The following is a 20,102-nucleotide window of genomic DNA, read 5'->3' on the forward strand; positions in this document are numbered from 1 at the left end:
CTGCTCAACTTCACAAGTCATTAGGGAAATGAAAAACAAACCATGAGGAGAAATCACCTCACTTCAGGTAGCACGGCTACTATCAAACAGACAAAAGACTGCAACTGCCAATGAGCATGCAGAGAAACAGAAACTCTTGATTAAAAATGTTGGTGGGATGCTAATTAGAACAGCTATTGTGGAAAACAGTATGGAGCTGCCACAAAAAATCAAAAATAGAACCACATATGATCGAGCAGTCCCACTACTGGGAATATACTCAAAGGGAACAAGATGAGCATGTTGAAGAGACATCTGCACTTCCTGTGTGCATTGCAACACTATTCACAATAGCCAAGGAATGAGGGGCAGGAAATGTGGCATAAAAGATTTAACCACCATCTATGGCTTAGGTATCGTATCCCAGTGGGCATCGGTTCGAGACCCAGCTGTACCACTTCTGATCAAGATCCCAGCTAATGTGCCTGGGAAAGGAGCAGAAGGTGGCCCAAGTACTTGGACCCCTAATACACTCATGTGGGAGACTCAGAAGAAACCTCTTGGATCCTGGATTTAAAATGGCTGAACCCTGACCACTGTGGCCATTTGGGAGGGAACAGGTGGATGGAAGACCTCATTCTCTCTCTCTCTCTCTCTCTCTCTCTCTGTAACTTTGCATTTAAGATAAATAAATAAAGATTTTTGAAAAAAAGAAGAAAAAATGGAGAAAATAAAAATGATATGAATGGATATATAAATTAATGGATATATAAAATGTGGCTTGTACAAATAATGGAATCTTAGTGAACCATTAAAAGAATGAAACCTTGTCATTGTTAACTACATGGAGGTAACTGCAGATCATCATGTTAAATGAAATAAGCCAAGCACAGAAAGACAAAAGTCATATGATCTGATTCATGTGTGGAATCTAAAACACCGACCTCACAGAGGCTGGAAGTAGAGTGGTGGTGACAAAACAGTTGAACCCTAGACCATGGACATGTGCACTGATCATCACATGGGAGCACACAGATACTCACAATTCTTGTGAATCAATTTTAAAAAATAAAAATCATAGAAATAAAAATAGAAGAATGTTTCCTTTTTTGAGTTACTTGTTATAAAGAGATGCCAGTCTCGTGCTTGTGTGATTTCTCTTGTAGCTCTGCTATTGGAAAGGAAGACTCTTGAAGGTTGTTCTTTTTTTAAAAAAAAATTACTTATTTGAGAGGTAGAGTTACAGACAGTGAGAGGAAGACAGAGAGAGAAAAGTCTTCCATCCGATGGTTCACTCCCCAATTGGCAGCAATGGCCGGAGATGCTCCAATCCAAAGCCAAAGCCAGGAGCTTCTACCAGGTCTCCCACATGGGTGCAAGGGTCCAAGGACTTGAGCCATCTTGTACTGCTTTCCCAGGCCAAAGCAGAGAGCTGGATGGGAAGTGGAGCAGCCGGGACTCGAACCGGTGCCCACATGGGATGCCAGCACCGCAGGCAGAGGATTAACCTACTGTGCTATAGCGCTGGCCCAAAGGGTTGTTCTAATTTACACTTTGAATGCTGAAACACAACTTTCTGCCCACACTCCTGGTGGCTGGAATAGCTGGGATGGATTTCTGCCCTCCTTTCTGAGGGGTGCACACCAGAGGCAGTGGCAGCTAATGACGCTACTGAGAGTGCTCTCCCTAGGTTCCTGAGGCAACATTTCTGAGCCTCCTGATGCTCCCTCCCTCCTCCTGCTGCCAAGGGAGCACTCCCTGACCCTCACAAGGAAAGGCCCTGGGGAACCCAGGTGGAGGTCCCGGGTGGAGGGTGGCTCTCCAGGCCCCAGGCTCATGATCCCTGTGCTGCTCACGAGGGTCTCGCAGGCCTCACTTCTCCCTACTCACTGGCCACAGGGAAATCACAGCTGAAATTAACAAAAATGATAATAAAATAAAAGAGTTTGGAGCTTATCCATAGTGCAGCAGGTCTGGACACCAGGACACAGCAGTGAGGAGACGCCTGGTCCATTCCCCTGTGATGCGACGGACACAGGATGCTCCCAGACACAGCCCTGCTGGAAAAGAGACTGACGAAGATCGACCTCATACCAGAACATTCTAGGAAAACACAAAACAGAACACAAGCAGTGAGTGTATCTCAGGGACACTATCCAGGCTGTTCTCACCCACCCACTTAGTGAGGGAGGGGTGGGCCAAATGACGGGACCCCAGTGCTTCTGTAAGTTAGGATCCTCCTTTGGTCTGAAGCAATGCCCTCCCTCCCTCAGATACTCATTTAGATGAATGCATGCAGTTTACAAACTGAAACCACAAAATGAAATTTAAACATATGTAGATTCATTTTATATTTTAGAGTTTATTTTTATAGACATATTCATTGGTTTAGGATGAATTTTTCTCTATCTTCTACTTCCTTTCTAAGATTGTTTACATCTAAAGAAGAAGCAATCCTAATCTTGTAGCTTAGGCTGAACTGAACAACCACGATCTGTTCCAGGAAAAGCAAACATTTTTCTTCTGGGTGGTAATACTGTTTTGAGTTTGTCCCCGAGTCTAAATGGTTTCTTTCTAAATAATAAATTTGCCCTTTTTGTTACCAGTAGGAGAAATGCACCTGCAGCATCTTTTCATGACAGCAGTGAGAAGCCCTCTGTTCTTAGTCCTTATGTGAAAAACAGCATTGTGAGTGGTTTTCTTATAGCATCACATAATCAAAGATAGGGGAAAGTTTTTAAAAGCATTGCAAACCCTTTCATAAAAATAGTTTTTTCTTGAGTTATCAATGTTCTTCATGTATTTTCATTTTTAGTTATAGCGTGGACTGTAAAGGACAATTTCATTTTTGTTATTAAGAATACAATGACACCGGCACTGTGGCTCAATAGGCTAATCCTCTGCCTGCGGCGCTGGCACACAAGGTACTAGTCCCGGTCAGGGCACTGGATTCTGTCCCGGTTACCCCTCTTCCAGGCCAGCTCTCTGCTGTGGCCAGGGAGTGCAGTGGAGGATGGCCCAAGTGCTTGGGCCCTGCACCCCATGGGAGACCAGGATAAACACCTGGCTCCTGCCATCAGATCAGCGCAGTGTGCCGGCCGCAGCACACCAGCCGAGGCAGCCACTGGAGGGTGAACCAACGGCAAAAGGAAGACCTTTCTCTCTGTCTCTCTCTCTCTCACTGTCCACTCTGCCTGTCAAAAAAAAAAAAAAGTAAAAAATTTAAAAAATTTAAAAAAATAAAAAAGAGTACAATGGCAAAGCCTTTATATTTTTCGGGAATCAATGTGTGTGGGGTCAAATATTGGAGCAGTAAATTGTTCTCACCATATTTTCATTTCAGAATACAATCACCACGTCTCACTACAAGTTCATAAAATGTAACTCAAAAATGTCCTGAGTGCAAAAGCAGTGCCCATAGGGAGCCTTGATGCTGTGTAGCATGCCTGTGTACCTGTCCTCCTCACCAGTCAAAACTTCCAGAAAGACAACACAGGTGATCTACAGGTAGGAGCCTCATTGACTCCATGTTGTCTTCTGCCGCCATTTGTACTGTGGCAAACAGATATCAAGTCAGGATGCTTACTGCAGTTATTTAATTATTTTTCATATATATTTTTCCTATAGAGTACAAAAACATTTTTATGGCAACTACAATGTTTTTTCAATTTAATTTTACTTATTATCAGTTGCTTTGGTACTAAAGTGCATGAACACATCACAGGGGCATGAATACATCCCTGGGTGTGCACATTTCTCTTAGGATCAGTTTCTGACCTTCTTGAAAATTCTTTTCCTTGAGCCTTCCTCACCAATATTGGGAGACAGGGTATCATAATCATGTTTTAAAGATTATTTCTTTATTTGAAAGGCAGAGTTACAGACAGAGAGGGAGAGAAAAATTGTTCATCCTCTAGTTCACTTCCCAATGGCTACAATAGCCAGAGCTGGGCGAGTACAAACCAGGAGCCAGGGGTCTCCTCTGGGTCTCCCATGTGGGTGAGGGGCCTAAGGATGCCATCCTATGCTACCTTCCTAGGCCTCCAGCAGGGAGCTGGATTGGAAGTACAGCAGTCTGAACTTGAACCAGAGCACACGCTGGATGCCAGAACGGCAGGATCGGCTTCACCATCTACTCCCTAGCACCATTCCCAATCATTTTTATAACAAAGAGTCAAAGATGAGGAAAGGGAGAGGAATACTTACAAATGAAACTTAGATATTTTGAGATAGATGTTGAAATTCAAACAGATAATCCATGCAAAGGCAAAATTCCTTTATTATCAGGGGCTCCACTAGTCATTCACTACACAAATTGAGTCTCCCATTATCTTCCTTCCTGCTTTCCTCCCTCTCAGACGACAGCAGATGAGACATGGGTGGAACAAACCACACGGCAGTGACAGAGTTCATTTTCCTGGGGTTCCCGGGCACGCCCTCTCTGCAGCGCATGCTCTTCATGATGTTTCTCACCGTGTACCTGCTCTCCCTAGTAGCAAACACCCTCATCATTGTCATTGTTCTCATGGATCCCACACTGCAGACGCCCATGTACATTTTCTTGGGAAATTTGTCCTTCCTGGAGATCTGGTACACGACCACCACGGTGCCTAAATTACTGGCCACCCTCCTCTCCAAGGCTGTCACCATCTCCGTCGCTAGCTGCATCACCCAGTACTACTTCTTCTTCTCCATGGGGGCCACAGAGTGCATCCTGCTGGCCATGATGGCCTATGACCGCTACGTGGCCATTTGCAACCCTCTGCGCTACTCCCTCCTCATGAGCCTCCAGATTTGCCTGCGCTGCTCTGCAGGGTCTTGGATTGGGGGCTTCATTGCCCCCCTTCCACCTACCATACTCATCACTCATCTGAGCTTCTGTGGTCCCCAGAAGATCAACCATTTCTTTTGTGACTCAGACCCGATTTTTAAGCTCTCCTGCTCAGACACATTCTTGGTGGAGGCCGTGGGCTACACTTGCAGCTCTGTTGTGATTCTCAGTTCCTTCCTTCTCACTATGTCCTCCTACAGCAACATTGTGGTCACCATCATCAGGCTGTCTTCCCGGGAGGCTCGCAAGAAGACTTTCTCAACCTGCGCCTCCCACCTCACTGTAGTCACCATCTATTACGGCACCATCATCTTTACCTATGTCCGCCCTCCCTCCAAGTACAACTTCACCATTGGGAAGATGGTCTCGGTGTTCTACTGTGTGATCACCCCCCTGGTAAACCCTCTCATTTACACTCTGAGAAACAAAGATGTGAAGAATGCGTTCAGGAAATTCCTGCAACAAAAGAGATTTCTCTTGTTCAGAAACAGGCAGGAGTTTTGAGTTATCAACAGAAGTGAGCACTTCAGAGTAGATTCTCAAGCCACACTGAAAAATGGTAAGTCATAGATATTCTACTAGGAAAATGAGGCCATCCAGTACAGTCATGTCTGTACTCTATATTTTGGGTTGAATTCTACTGAGTTTCCCTAATCTTGCTCTGTTTAAGAACATTTAGTACAAAGCTACCTTGTCAGACATGTAAAGAAAGGACAGTCCCTGCCTAGGAGGTGAGCATGATTGGAAAGCAAACTTGTTTAGTCCAATTATTGCAGTTGGGTTCATTCACAATGTACACCTTAACAGGAACCATGGATTCATTCATAATGTACACCATAAGAGTAACCACAGCCAGAAGAACCCTACTGACCAGAGCAGTGTTCCTCTGCTGAGTAGATGGACTCACATAGCTTAACCCTTCACACCCCACAATATATCGCACTGGAAGTGGGCTTTTGGCTTAATGGTGAAGACACTTGATGAAGATGGCCACATCCCACATCAGAGTGCCTGGTTTCCCAATTCCACTCTGGCTCCTGACTGCAGATTCCTGCTCATGCAGACCCTAGGAGGTAGCAGTAATGGCTCATGTAATCGGGCTCTTGTCACCCACATAGGGGATTTGGATTGAGTTCCCTGTTTCCCGATTCATCCTGGTCCAACCCTCCCATCGCTTTTGTTAGGAAATTGAACCAGCAGATAGGAGCTCACTCTCTGTCTCTCAAATAATTTTTAAGCAATTTAAATATATATGTAAATTAATAAACATTTATTAAACATATATGCGGAGACTGACACTATTTATAAGCATTGATGATTATATAATTTTTATTATAGACACAGCTAGGTAATGTCATTAAATATATGAGAAAGTATTTTGAATAGTACAGAATTCAATTTCAAAATATTAGCAAGTGTAACATGGTGATTACATGGAGGGACAGAAAAGGAAAACTTGGTGCAGAAATGGTGTCTCTAACATAGCAAAATGAGCATCAACTCTCCCATAAAAGGTCCAAGCAGAGGCTTAATTCAGCAGCAACTGACTGTTCACCAAGTGAGGGAGAGAGGGACACACAGCACACTGGACTTCTACTATTCCTGTGTGTTCTCCCCTTCCTGGGCTCAGGAGAGCTGTATGGGCTTCAGGAAGGCGAGTCTGGTTTCAGACTTGAGGGTAACAGGGCTGCGGGAGGAAGTCAGGCCCACCTGTGCTCTTCAGAACCAGTGCCCACCCACCCTGGGACTGCCCCCTACTGTTCTTCTGGCAAACTACCACCCCTAGACCTCAGCCTCAGCTCCTCAGGGCTGGCTGCAGAGTGGCGCCCAGGTCCCCAAGTGAGAATCTGCCCTTCAGCCAGACCCAGGGGATGTGCAAGCAGATTAAATTTAGGGAAGCACAATTTCAGTATCTAGGCTTGTAAACAACCCTTTTTTACTGATAAGACAATAATAAAATCTAGAGTTTGGTGCCCAGGCCAATGTTTGAAATATTTTCTTATTTTAACCTCAATTGTGATTTTCTGGAACCTGTGAAAAGTGTAATAAAAATATTTTTTCTAATGCTAATTTGTGTTCATTTTTAAAGCAATATATGGTCATGGATCTTCCAACCCAATTCAGTCCTGAATGGCCACAACTATGACTGGGGCTTAGCTAGGTAGAAGGCAGGAGCTCAGAACTCCATCTGGATCTCCCATATAAGTGCCAGAGACCCAGGTACTTGGGCCATCTCTGCTGCTTTCATAAGCAGGGAGCTGGACCGGAATCTGAACAACCAGGACCAAGGTGGTGCTCTTATGTGGGAATCCGGTGTGAAAGCAGCAGCTTAACCCGCTGTGCTGCAACTCTGCCCTTTCAATGACAATTCAAAGACATGTAAGAGAAGCTTTCTTGTCCCTTCTATCTGTTTGTAGCCCAAGGTTTTGATTTTGTAAATGCTTGGATATGACACTCAAAAGCTTTAATAGTAGGAGTTGTACTAGAAAGGGAGAATCTTGGTCATGACTATACTAATCACATTTTCTTTAGAGAGTTTGCATTAAAGCAGATTATTGTGGCATTTCAAAATCTGTGCTGGTGGAGATCATCAAAAAACAGAGCAATAATACAAAGCAAAAGTAAGACTCTGGAAGGAGAAAAATAAAAAAAACAAGATTTAATTAGATTTTATAAATCTAGGACACTATTGAAGAGAACTCACAAAACGTCCAGGAGACAAGAAACACTTTACAGATAGATGTCTATTTACTCACAGGCTGATTTCTGGTCTTCACCACACATTTATACATGCATTTTTACCAGGGGCTTGGACCATCTCTGCTGACCTGGGAGGTTAGTGTATAAAGACACCGTTTGTGAGTTTTTGAGCAACTTCTAAATCTAGGAAATTATTTCTGAACATCCTATTTGTTTGTATATTATTCTGTTGTGTACCACTTAGGTTTTGGGTATAGATGGTATGTGCATGCTGCTTTGAAACACTGCTGCACTGAGTCTCCAGGGAGAACATCTTTGTCTCTCACTGTTTCCCTCTGAGAACAGAATTGACCACGGACTGCTTCTCACCAAAAAGCTGAACCCAGCATTATCCCATCACCCTAAAGAAAAGGAACTATATTATGTCTTTAATTCAGAAAACCTAGCCCCTTAGAGTTCTCCATGTTGGTACCTACTCCATCACTGCACACGGGCAATTCAGCACTAATTCTTGTTTTTGCTACTAAAGTCTTTTCTAACATCCACATATTCTCATCTTCAGACAGACCTGGAATCTGAGACACATGTGTCTATATTTCAGATGCCTCCATGACTACATCTGACCCCTTCCTTTCAAGGTGTCTTCTAAATTGTCTCCCAACACCCACTGAGGGAACACTTCACAATGTCAACTAGGCACATTTTCAAATAAAAAAAAAATCTGAGCCGGCGCCGTGGCTCAATAGGCTAATCCTCCACCTTGCGGCGCCGGCACACCGGGTTCTAGTCCCGGTTGGGGCGCCGGATTCTGTCCCGGTTGCCCCTCTTCCAGGCCAGCTCTCTGCTATGGCCAGGGAGTGCAGTGGAGGATGGCCCAGGTGCTTGGGCCCTGCACCCCATGGGAGACCAGGAAAAGCACCTGGCTCCTGGCTCCTGCCAGGATCAGCGCGGTGCGCCGGCTGCAGCGGCGGCCATTGGAGGGTGAACCAACGGCAAAGGAAGACCTTTCTCTCTCTGTCTCTCTCTCTCACTGTCCACTCTGCCTGTCAAAAAAAAAAAAAAAAAAAAAAAAAAAAAAAAAAAAATCTGGTATGAGAGGCACTCACTGCAGCCTCACTTTATAACTTTTTTTTCACTTTATAATTAAATATCTTGATATTGTTAGTAACAAGATGAAAAACTTTATTGGATTCTATGTCCCATACAATATTCTCTACTTCATAAATTCCTCTATGTTGGACATTGTTTATTTCTGTTATTTCAAAACAGCTTTGTGACCAATACACTTGGACAATACATCCCAGAGATGTGCACCTCGTGCAGTGATTGCCAGGATAGCAGTACTTCTTACTTTGAGCCCTACCACATCTCCCTCCCCTCCCCTCTCCCTCTCCCTCCCCCTCCCCCTCCCTCTCCTCTCTCTGTGTAACTCTGACTTTCAAATAAATAAGTAAATCTTTTAAAAAAAGGAGAACTTTAGAAATTGCATTTAGGCCGGCGCTGCGGCTCACTAGGCTAATCCTCCGCCTAGCGGCGCCGGCACACCGGGTTCTAGTCCCGGTCGGGGCGCCGGATTCTGTCCCGGTTGCCCCTCTTCCAGGCCAGACCTCTGCTGTGGCCAGGGAGTGCAGTGGAGGATGGCCCAGGTGCTTGGGCCCTGCACCCCATGGGAGACCAGGAAAAGCACCTGGCTCCTGGCTCCTGCCATCGGATCAGCGCGGTGCGCCGGCCGCAGTGCGCCGGCCGCAGTGCGCCGGCCGCGGCGGCCATTGGAGGGTGAACCAACGGCAAAGGAAGACCTTTCTCTCTGTCTCTCTCTCTCACTGTCCACTCTGCCTGTCAAAAAAAAATTAAAAAAAAAAAAAAAAAAGGAGAACTTTAGAAATTGCATTTACACATGGAAATTAAGCATTGTGCTCTTTCACCAAGGGCTCAAGGAAGAAATTAAAAAGGAAACTCTAAAAATATCTTGAGATGGGGCTGGGAATGAGACATAGTGGTTAAAGCTGCTGTCTGCCATGCAGGCATCCTATACGGGCACTGGTTCTTGTCCCAGCTGCTCTACTTCTGATCCAACCCCCTGCTAATGGTCTGGAAAAAGCGGAAGAGAATGCCCCAAGGATCTGGGACCCAGACATCCATGTGGGAGACCTGGAACAAGCTACTGGCTTTGGCCTGCCCCAGCCCTAGCCATTATGACCACCTAGAGAGTGAATCAGCAGATGGAAGACCCTCCCACCCCATCTCAGTCTCTCCCTCTCTCTGCAACTCTACTTTCAAAGAGATAAATAAATTTAAAAATGAAAATGAGACAAATAAAAATGGAAACAAACTTTCCAAATCCTATGGGATAGAGCAAAAGCAGTTCTCAGAGGAAAAGTTTGTGGCTATGACACCAACATCAAAAATCAAAAAAGAGCCCAGATAATTGAATGTTGCACAAAGAGAATGAAAAACAAGAGCAAATTAAATGTAAATCAGTAGGTAGGAAGTAAAAAAAGATCCCAAGAGAAATAAACTAATTAGACTAAACAAATAATACCGAAGATCAAGGAAATGAGAGCAGATTTTTTAAAAAAATTAACAAATATTTAGATATAAAAAAAGTGATATATGACTGAAATAAGAAATTTGATGGGAATGCAAATTAATATAACCACTATAGAAAACAATATGGAGATTCCTCAAAAAACTAAAAATGGATCTTGCCTATGACCCAGCTATCTCACTTCAGGCAATATATCCAAAAGAAATGAAATGGGGCTGGTGCCGTGGCTCATTTGGTCAATCCTCTGCCTGCAGCACCAGCATCCCATATGGGTGCCAGGTTCTAGTCCTGGTTGCTCCTTTTCTAGTCCAGCTCTCTGCTGTGGCCCAGGAGGGCAGTGGAGGATGGGCCAAGTGCTTGGGCCCCTGCATCCCCATGGGAGACCAGGAAGAAGCACCTGGCTCCTGGCTTCAGATCGGCGCAGCGCCGGCCATAGCAGCCATTGGGGAGTGAACCAAGGGAAGGAAGACCTTTCTCTCTGTCTCTCTCTCTCTCACTGTCTATAACTACCTGTCAAATAAATAAAAAATAAAAAAAAAAGAAATGAAATGAGCATATAGGAGTGGTAGCAGCACTCCCATGTTTATTGCAGCTCCATTCACAGTAGCAGAGGTAAGTAATCAACCTAAATGTCCATCAGCTGATTACTGGATTTAAAAATGTGCTGTACATACACAATAGGATGTTACTCAGACATAAAAAAATGAAATGCTGAAATCATTATGCAATAATGAAATTATGAAATAAGCCAGACACAGAAAGACAAATTTTACATGTTTTCTCTTGTATGTGGAAGTTTATATATATAAAGAGTATAAGAATGTGTGCATGTCATATTATTTGGCATATGGACAGCTTTAAGTGCTTTCTTTACTAAATTATACCTTCTACAAAATAATACAGCCTCCTTTCCTCACTCTGTAATCCTTGACATGAACCCCATATTATGTGATATTAAAATCCCCACTTTCAAGAAAAGTAGTATGTAGATTATGTATGTAACATTCACATATGAATATGGGAAAATGTTAAAACTGCTAAATATAAAATATAAATAGTTAAAAAATCAATATCATAAATAAAAAAGGAGGGGCTGGCGCTGTGGCGCAGTGGGTTAACGCCCTGACCTGAAGCGCCAGCATCCCATATGGTCACCGGTTTGAGACCCGGCTGCTCCACTTCCAATCCAGCTCTCTGCTGTGACCTGGGAAAGCGATGGAAGACGGCCCAGGTACTTGGACCCCTTCACTAGCACAGGAGACCTGGAGGAAGCTCCTGGCTCCTGACTTCAAATCAGCACAGCTCCGGCCTTTGCAGCCGATTGGGGAGTGAACCATGAGATGGAAGATCTCTCTCTCTCTCTGTGTAGCTCTGACTTTCAAATAAATAAATAAATCTTTTTAAAGAAAAGATAAGCTTATTCTAAAAGTAAATAAGGAAACATTAGAATTAATACCACATATTTACAATGGATCATTAGGAACTATTAAGAAAAATTATACAACAAATTGGTAAACCTAAAAGAAATAAACTCCCATGCACATAAAAACTACTAAGATTGAGTCATAAAGAATGAGAAAATACAATAAAGAGTAATGAAACAGTCTCAGTAATAAATTCTCCATCAAAGAAAAGTCGAGCCCTGATGGTGTCACTGCTGACTCTACAGTGTTTGACAAAGACCTAAAGCCAATTCTTAAACTACTTTAAAAAGTAAAAGGGAAAGAATTTTTCCAAGCTCATTCTTTGATGCTGGCATTACCTTGATATCAAAAAAAAGGCAACTATACAAGTCAAAATCCCTATTGAAAGCAGCATGAAAATCCTCAGCAAAATACCAGCAAACCAAATCAACAGCACATGAGAGCACTCACCATGATCAACTGGAATCTACCTCATGGAATTAAAAGGCTGGCTCAGTGTATACAAATCAATGGATGTTACATTTCACGTTACAGAATTAAACACAGCAACCTCACAACCACTCCAACAGACACAGAAAACAGTTGATGAAGCATTCTTTCATGATAAAAATGCTCAACAAATTAGGTGTGGAAGGCACCTCCCTCAACATAATCATGCGTGGCAAACCCAAGGCAAGCCTCATAGTGAGTGGGAAGTTTGAAATTCTCCCTTCTAAAATCTGGAATAAAATAATGAGGCCCACATTCATCACTGTGTTCAAAAGTCCTAGATGCAAAAATTAGGTGAGAGAATAAATACAGAGCATAGAAATTAGCAAGGAATAAGTCAAATTGTCTGTTTGAAGACAACATGATCTCATATATCAAAACTCAAAAGTTCCAACCAAAAATCTAAATTGTATCAAATAGCAGAGAAAAACAGAACTGTCTTTTCAGAAGCAATTATCATCAATCTATTTAAATCAAAAAATTTTTTGAGCATTTTACCAACAACAATCCCAAGGCCAAGGCCTAAGGCCACCTGCATGTCCCAATTTCTCAGGCTGTAAATGCGGGGATTTAGGGAGGGGGTAATAGAGTGTAAAGTACAGATGTCAGCACTTTCACTGAAGGGGAAGATCCAAAATTTGGGGCTAAATATGCAATAATTCCTGAAGAAAAGAACAACTTCACCACAGCAAGGTGAGGCAGGCAGGTTGAAAAAGTCTTCTTTCTGCCCTTTTCAGATGGGATTCTCAGAACAGTAGAAAAAATGTGAACATAAGACACAACCATAAAAATCAAACACATAAGATCAAAACAGAAGCTAGCAATGATAAATGCATATTCTAGGGATTGCTGTCCAGAACAAGCAAGCATGATCAGCAAAAGGATATCACAGAAGAACAGGTGCACGATGTTGGACCCACAGAAGTGGACTGAGAATGTGCCTGCAGTGTGAAGAGATCTATACACACACCCACTGAGCCACGAGACAGTCACCATCTGCACACAGGTGTGACTACTCACGATGGCCTCATAGTGCAGAGGGTGGCAGATGGCGACATAGCAGTCATAGGACATCACCAGAAGGAGAGCATACTCCGTGCCAGCGAGAGCAATCACGAGGAAAATCTGTGAGGCGCATCCCAGGAAGGAGATGGAACGACTGTTGGTCAGAGAGTTCATGATGGATTTGGGGAGAGTGACAGAGACATAGCAGATGTCAATCAAGGACAAATTCTTTAGAAACAAATATATGGGTGACTGGAGATGCTGATCCAGAGTGATGAGGGTGATGAGGAGGAGGTTCCCCATCAGGGCTGCCAGGTAGAGCAGCAAGAAGAGGGTGGCACACAGCACCTGAAGCCCCCAGTCCTCAGGGAGCCTCAAGAGCAAGAATTCTGTTATGGTGGTCCTGTTTGCCACTTTCCCAGCCATGCTGCCCCTTTTCTGTGAGAAGGTCTATAGCACGGATAACCATCTACTCAGACAAGCACGCACCAGTCCTGGTCTTCTGGTTGTACCCACCTTCTCTTAGGTGGACCCCGGTCAAGCTACAGTTCACCAGACAATCATCAGATAAATGTGAGTATACATCAAAATGTTTGTGGAGAATGGAATTAAGAGATAAGTATATTTTGGCCCAAGAAGAAACTTATACTCCACTTACAGTTCTCTCATAGTGTACATTTCCCATGAACATTTTGAGACATCTCATATATCATATAACTCATCACATCATATTTTCATGGAAAAAGTTTAAATGCAGTTGATATTAAGGACAACTTAGGATAGGCAGAAAATGTATGAATTGAAATGTGTTCATCATTCAGGAGCAGCAGGAGTTTTAGTGTCTTTCCCTCCTTAGGTTGTCCGTCTGGCAGATGGGAGGAAATTTCCTGTAAATCTGTTCCAATACTTCACAGGTGTCACAGATCTACATAGTGATAGATGAGAGGAATAGTTCTAGTGTTCTTTGATACAGCAAGCTGAGTGCCATTGTCAAAAATGCATTATATGTTTCAAAATAGAAGAGAGGATTTAGAATGTACTTGACATCAAGAAATGTAAAAAGTCTGTTTGTGGATAATGTAATTACTCTGAATTGACCATTGACCATTGCCTCATAGATAGATAAATAGATAGATATACTTAATGTAAAAGGAGACTTCAAAATATCTACAGTAAATAGAGTTACAAGATGTATGTTGTGGTGCAGAAAATTTGAGATTCATGCACAGTAAGGGTTTTCAAAAAGCTCAAGGAAAGTGAGTTCTATGGGAAAACTATACATGGATTTCATAATTTTTGTATAAAATAAACACATTTCATTCCCATTTTCCATGAACTTTTCAAAACTGTTTTTGATTTGAAAGGTAGAAAACAGAGATGGGACAGGGTGGAAGAGGGACAGAGAAAGAAAGTTCCCATCTCCCTAAATACTGACAAAGGTCCAGGACTGGGCTGGAACCTTTGACAGAAGTTGTCAAGAAATCCAAGTCTCACAAGATTGGCAAGAGCTCAGTCAGGGGGTCCCTTGAGCCCTCGTGACTACCTCCCTGGGTCTGCATTGCTGGGGAGCTGGGGTCAGGAACACAGCCAGGAATCAGACCCAGGGAATTCAATGTCGGACGTGGGCATTTAGCCACTAGGCGAAACACCGGCTTCCTTTGTAAAATTATTTTTTTTATTTGAGAAGCAGAGAGACAGAGTTCCTGAACCCACTGAGGTTCCCTTATATACAGCTCTATAAATACTGTAGCTGTGAAACGAAAACACCAAATTCCAATTTACAGATATATACACATGTTGTATGCTGATCAAAGACTAAATTTTTATATCTTAAAAATCATCCACATTATCACATTTCAAGAGGTCATGTGACAAGAGCGCTGAGTAAAACAAGAAGTGCGCGTTTGTCTCTCGGAGCCGCGGCGGCCCCGGAGGCCGGCGCGTCTGAGGGTCCTCGCCACACCCTCGGCAGAGCCCCTCGCGGCGTGCGCGTCTGGGGCCGCTCCTCGGTGCACCATAGGTGTCCGTCACGGAATCGCCCGCGGCGCGGGACGCCTCGCTACACTGTTAAAGGCGCATTTACAACCGGAGAATCGCCCCGTCCCCGACTGACCTCTGGCGAATAGGAAGCTGGGTGGTCTGGACGCGCGGCCGTGCACTGGCCGCCCGGGTCCTCGCGGACACCTCGCGGCGGTCTCCCGGGTCCCCTCACGCCCGGCGGGCGCCCGCGGCGCAGCTCCCGCCCGAGCACCGCCAGGAAAGACCCGCGTCTCCGCCAGCACCGGCTGCTCTGTCTGCGGCGCCAGGAAACCGGAAGGTGGCGCCGCGGTGAGCGTGCGGGGCTGAGCCACGACCTCCGGGGCAGGCTCCCCGCGTGCTGACAGGGGAGTGACGGGGGTCCGGAGCCCGCGTCAGGGAGTGAGGAGGGGTCCGCAGCCCGCGTGCTGACAGGGAATTGAGGGGGGTCCGCAGCCCGCGTGCTGACAGGGGAGTGACGGGGGTCCGGAGCCCGCGTCAGGGAGTGAGGAGGGGTCCGCAGCCCGCGTGCTAACAGGGGAGTGACTGACGGGGTTCCCGCAGCCTGCGTGCTGACAGGGGAGTGACTGACGGGGGTCCCGCAGCCCCCGTGCTGACAGGGGAGTGACTGACGGGGTTCCCGCAGCCTGCGTGCTGACAGGGGAGTGACTGACGGGGGTCCCGCAGCCTGCGTGCTAACAGGGGAGTGACTGACGGGGGTCCCGCAGCCTGCGTGCTGACAGGGGAGTGACTGACGGGGGTCCCGCAGCCTGCGTGCTGACAGGGGAGTGACTGACAGGAGTCCGCACCATGCGTGCTAACAGGGGAGTGACTGACAGGAGTCCGCACCATGCGTGCTGACAGGGGAGTGACTGACGGGGGTCCGCAGCCCGCGTGCTGACAGGAGAGTGACTGACGGGGGTCCGCAGCCCGCTTGCTAACAGGGAATTGAGGGGGGTCCGCAGCCCGCGTGCTGACAGGGGAGTGAGGGAGGGTCCTCAGCCCGCGTGCTGACAGGGGAGTGACGCGTTCCACAGCCCGCGTGCTGACAGGGGAGTGAGTGACGGGGGTTCCGCTGTCTGGGTCTTGACGGGTGTGAGGAGGAGCCACAGCCTGCGGGCTTCCATCCAGCTGCCGGCCACGGGACATTTATTTCCTCCCCGATTCCCCAGGGCTGGGGGGACTTTGGCACCGGCCCAGGGGTGAGAACGTGGTGAGGTCCTGGTGGTGGGGTGAGCCTGGCCAAGTGGCCGGTGGCTCTGGAAGCACTCAGGAAGGTGACACGTGTGCCCCCCGGGAGGAGATCGCAGCGTCGGTGGAGTCTTTCCACTCCTGAAGCTGTTTTCACCTTACCTTGTTGTGGTAAAGAGAACTTTTGCATTCAGGTATTAAAAGGTAAATCCAGGAACACATATTGAGCCATATGCTAGTTTGTTTTGCATTTCTACTTCTGCAGTAGCTTCTATAAAAAAAAATGGATTCTTATTTTTTGAAACACAGAACTACAGAGCAAGAGAGAGAGAGATAAAAATCTCCCATCTGCTGGTGCACCCCTCAAATGCTCTCAGCAGCCAAGCTGAGGCCAGGATCAGTCACCGTGATGGGTGGCAGGGACCCAAGTACTGGAACCATCATCGGCTGCCCCCTATGATGTGCTTTAGCAGAAAGCTAGATTCCAAGCTGAGGGGGAACTGGATCCCAGGCGCTCCAATGTAAGATTCAAGTGTCTAAGTGGTAGCTTAACCCGCTACATCACAACGACCACCTGTGCAGTAGCATTTATAGAAGAAGTATTCAAGTAAAATAACAAGGACTGTAGAAAACAAATTGACTGCAAAGTCTACTGCCACATTTATTCCCAGAGCTAACTGGAATTCAGGTTTGGGAGTGTTTCCTCAGCACACTTCCTCTTTAGCCGCGTAGTTATGGAGAAGGGTCTTCTCACATGCACTGCCGGGGCTCATAGACTCAGCTCTTTACAAAACCCCACTTCACAAGACTTCTTGCTTTTATATATAACACAATATTCTATTATGGGTAGTCAGTGTTTTGACAACATTTCTACCATAGTAGCACATTAACATAATTTTCCATATATTGCCTCTGTGCACATGTGCACATGGTTCAAGAATGTCTTTGAAACATAATTGATATATCGAAGATCAATTTCCTAAAGTTTCTGCTAAACTGGTGCCAAAAATGTTTGAAAATATCTGTTTCCAGCATGTGCTCAGGAGTTTGCCATCAACCCATGCTCATATATCTTGCAGTAAAACAATTCAATAATACTTTTATTTTGTGAAAATATGTATGATAATGTTTACCACTTTAGCCATTTTTACGTTAATTGGCATTATCTATGCACATGGTTGTTCAACTCTCACCCCTTTGATCTCTAAAATGTAAATGTTTCCATCTTCCTTAGCTAATATTGTGTCCCATTGCATAGTAATTCCTCGTCACTTTCTGCCCATAGCACTCAGCAACTTACATTTGTCTTCTGTCTTGGAGTTTGACCAGTCTATCATACAAGTGAGAACATACAGCATTCCCTATTTTGATACTAGCATATTTCACATGGCAAAATACCCTCAAGTCTCACATTGTAGAATTGAGTTAACATTTCCTCATTTTTAATGTTGATTGTTACACAGTTACACACACATACACAGACGGGCCTTTAAAATGTTCATGGAGGGGCTGGTACTGTGGTACAGCAGGTTAAAGCCCCAGCCTGCAGCACCAGCATCCAATATGGGTGCCGGTTCAAGTCCTGGCTGCTCCACTTCTGATCCAGCTCTCTGCTATGGCTTGGGAAAGCAGTGGAAGATGGCCAACTCCTTGGGCCCCTGCACCCATGTGGGAGACCTGGAAGAGGCTCCTGGCTCCTGGCTCCTGGCTCCTGGCTCTTGGCTTCAGATCAGCTCAGCTCTGGCAGTTGTGGTCATTTGGGGAGTGAATCAGCAGAATGGAAGATCTCTCTCTCTCTCTCTCTCTCTCTCTCTCTCTCTCTCTCTCTCCCTCTCTCTGTAATTCTGTCTTTCAAATAAAAAAATTAATTAATTTTAAAAGTTCATGGAAAATGTATATTATGAAAGAACTATGTGGCCGGTGCCATGGCTCACTAGGCTAATCCTCCACCTGCGGCACCGGCACATGGGGTTCTAGTCCCGGTCTAGGCGATGGATTCTGTCCCTGTTGTTCCTCTTCCAGGCCAGCTCTCTGCTGTGGCCCGGGAGTGCAGTGGAGGATGACCCAGGTCCTTGGGCCCTGCACCCACATGGGAGACCAGGAGGAAGCACCTGGCTCCTGGCTTCGGATCGGCGCAGCGTGCCGGCCGCAACATACCAGCTGTAGAGGGCACTTGGGGGGTGAACTAACAGAAAAAGGAAGACCTTTCTCTCTGTCTCTCTCTCTCTCTCACTAACTCTGCCTGTCCAAAAAAAAAAAAAAAAGAAAGAAAGAAAAGAACAGAAAAAAAGAACTATGCACAGATTTCAAAAATCATTTGCACCAAAATAAACTTAATTCCATTTTCCACAAATTTTTTAGGTCCCTCACCATCTCTGTGTGTATAATATTTTGTTTGTTCATATAATTAGGTTGGATCTGTGTTTTATTTATTGTGAACAATGCTGCTATTGCAATTGGTGTATGAGTACAAACTCTCTTTGCATTCCTGCCTTCAAAACTTTCACGTAGACTTTCAGTAGTATGGATCAAGCGGAAAGCTGGGGTGTGATTATCTGAGTAAGCGGATACCGCTTTCCACAGGAGCTATACCATTTTACATTCCAAGCACCCATACTTTAAGATTAAAGTGTCTTCACAGCCTTACCACACTTGTCCTTAACTTTTGCTTCTTTTTTATTTTGACAGTAGCTATTTTAATGTATGTGAAGTGATATCTCCTTGTAACTTTCTTTTATATATCCCTATTGATTAATGATATTAAATTATTTTCTATATAGTTATTGGCCATTGGTATGTTTCTTTGGGGAAAGTTATCACACAGGCCCTTAACTTATTTTAAATCAGATAGTTTTGTTCTTGCTAGGTTTTCAAATTGGTTTATATACACAAGATGTCAAAATATAGCAGATACATGGCATGCAGATATTTTCTGCCATTCAATGAGTTGTTTTTTTTTACTAAATTCATAGTGATGCTCTATGCACACATTTTTAAAAATTTTTAAATGAAGATCAAGTTGTCTATTTTGTCTTCTGTTGCCTGTGTTTTTGGTGTCAAAATGAAAAATCATCAAAAAACCCACTATTGTGAAGTTTTATTGTCTATTTTTTGGCTTTGATTGCCTGTGCTTCTGGGGTCTTTTCCAAGAAGTCTTTCCCTATGCCAATGTCATGCAGGGTTTCCCTGAATATTCCCTAGTAATTTGATGATATCACATCATAGATTTAGATCTCTGTTCCATTTTGAGTGAACTTTTGTATAAGATGTGAGCTAGGGAGTCTTGTTTTATATTTCTGCATGTGGAGATCCAGTTTTCCCAGCACCATTTGTTGAAGAGACTGTCCTGGCTCCAGGGGTTGTAGATGTGTGGGTTAATTTCTGGAGTTCCTATTCTGCTCGATTGGTCTACACATCTCTTTTTGTGCCAGTACCAGGCTGTTTTGCTTATAACTGTCCTGTAGTATGTCTTGAGCTCTGGTATTGTGTTGTCTCCAGCTCTGTTTTTGTTGTTTAAGATTGCTTTAGCTGTTCACAGTCTCTTGTATTTACATATGAATTTTAGCATCATTTTTTCTAGATCTGAGAATAATGTTGTTTGTATTTGATTGGGATTACATTGAATCTATAAATTGCTTTTCAGTAGTATGGACATTTTGAAGATGTTGATTCTTCCAATCCATGAACATGGAAAATTTTTCTACCTTTTTGTGTTTTCTTCTATTTTTTTCTTTAATGTTTTGTGATTTTTAACATGGTGATCTTTCACATCTTTGATTAAATTTATCCCAAGGTATTTAAATTTTTTGTAGCTATTGTGAATGGGATTGAGCTTAGAAGTTCTTTCTCAGCTATAGCATTGCCTGTGTATACACAGGCTTGATTTTTGTGTGTGTGCATCCGAAGCCAGGAGCCAGGA

At 44.4% G+C, this 20,102-nt stretch overlaps 2 protein-coding genes across 2 annotated transcripts; one reads left to right on the top strand and one right to left on the bottom strand.

Moving 5' to 3' along the window:
* Nucleotides 1-4,354: 4,354 nt before the first annotated feature.
* LOC100356418 (olfactory receptor 6F1-like) lies at nt 4,355-5,314 on the top strand. Its single transcript, XM_002723171.3, has one exon. It carries the CDS (start codon nt 4,355-4,357, stop codon nt 5,312-5,314), a length of 960 nt encoding a protein of 319 aa, XP_002723217.2.
* Nucleotides 5,315-11,595: 6,281 nt separating this feature from the next.
* On the bottom strand, nt 11,596-15,076 carry LOC100356160 (olfactory receptor 14A16-like). The gene has a single exon (XM_051829723.2). It carries the CDS (start codon nt 13,400-13,402, stop codon nt 12,542-12,544), a length of 861 nt encoding a protein of 286 aa, XP_051685683.1. The 5' UTR covers nt 13,403-15,076; the 3' UTR covers nt 11,596-12,541.
* Nucleotides 15,077-20,102: the final 5,026 nt, after the last annotated feature.

This window comes from Oryctolagus cuniculus, chromosome 6 (genome assembly GCF_964237555.1).
Source record: "Oryctolagus cuniculus chromosome 6, mOryCun1.1, whole genome shotgun sequence".
Taxonomy (NCBI): domain Eukaryota; kingdom Metazoa; phylum Chordata; class Mammalia; order Lagomorpha; family Leporidae; genus Oryctolagus; species Oryctolagus cuniculus.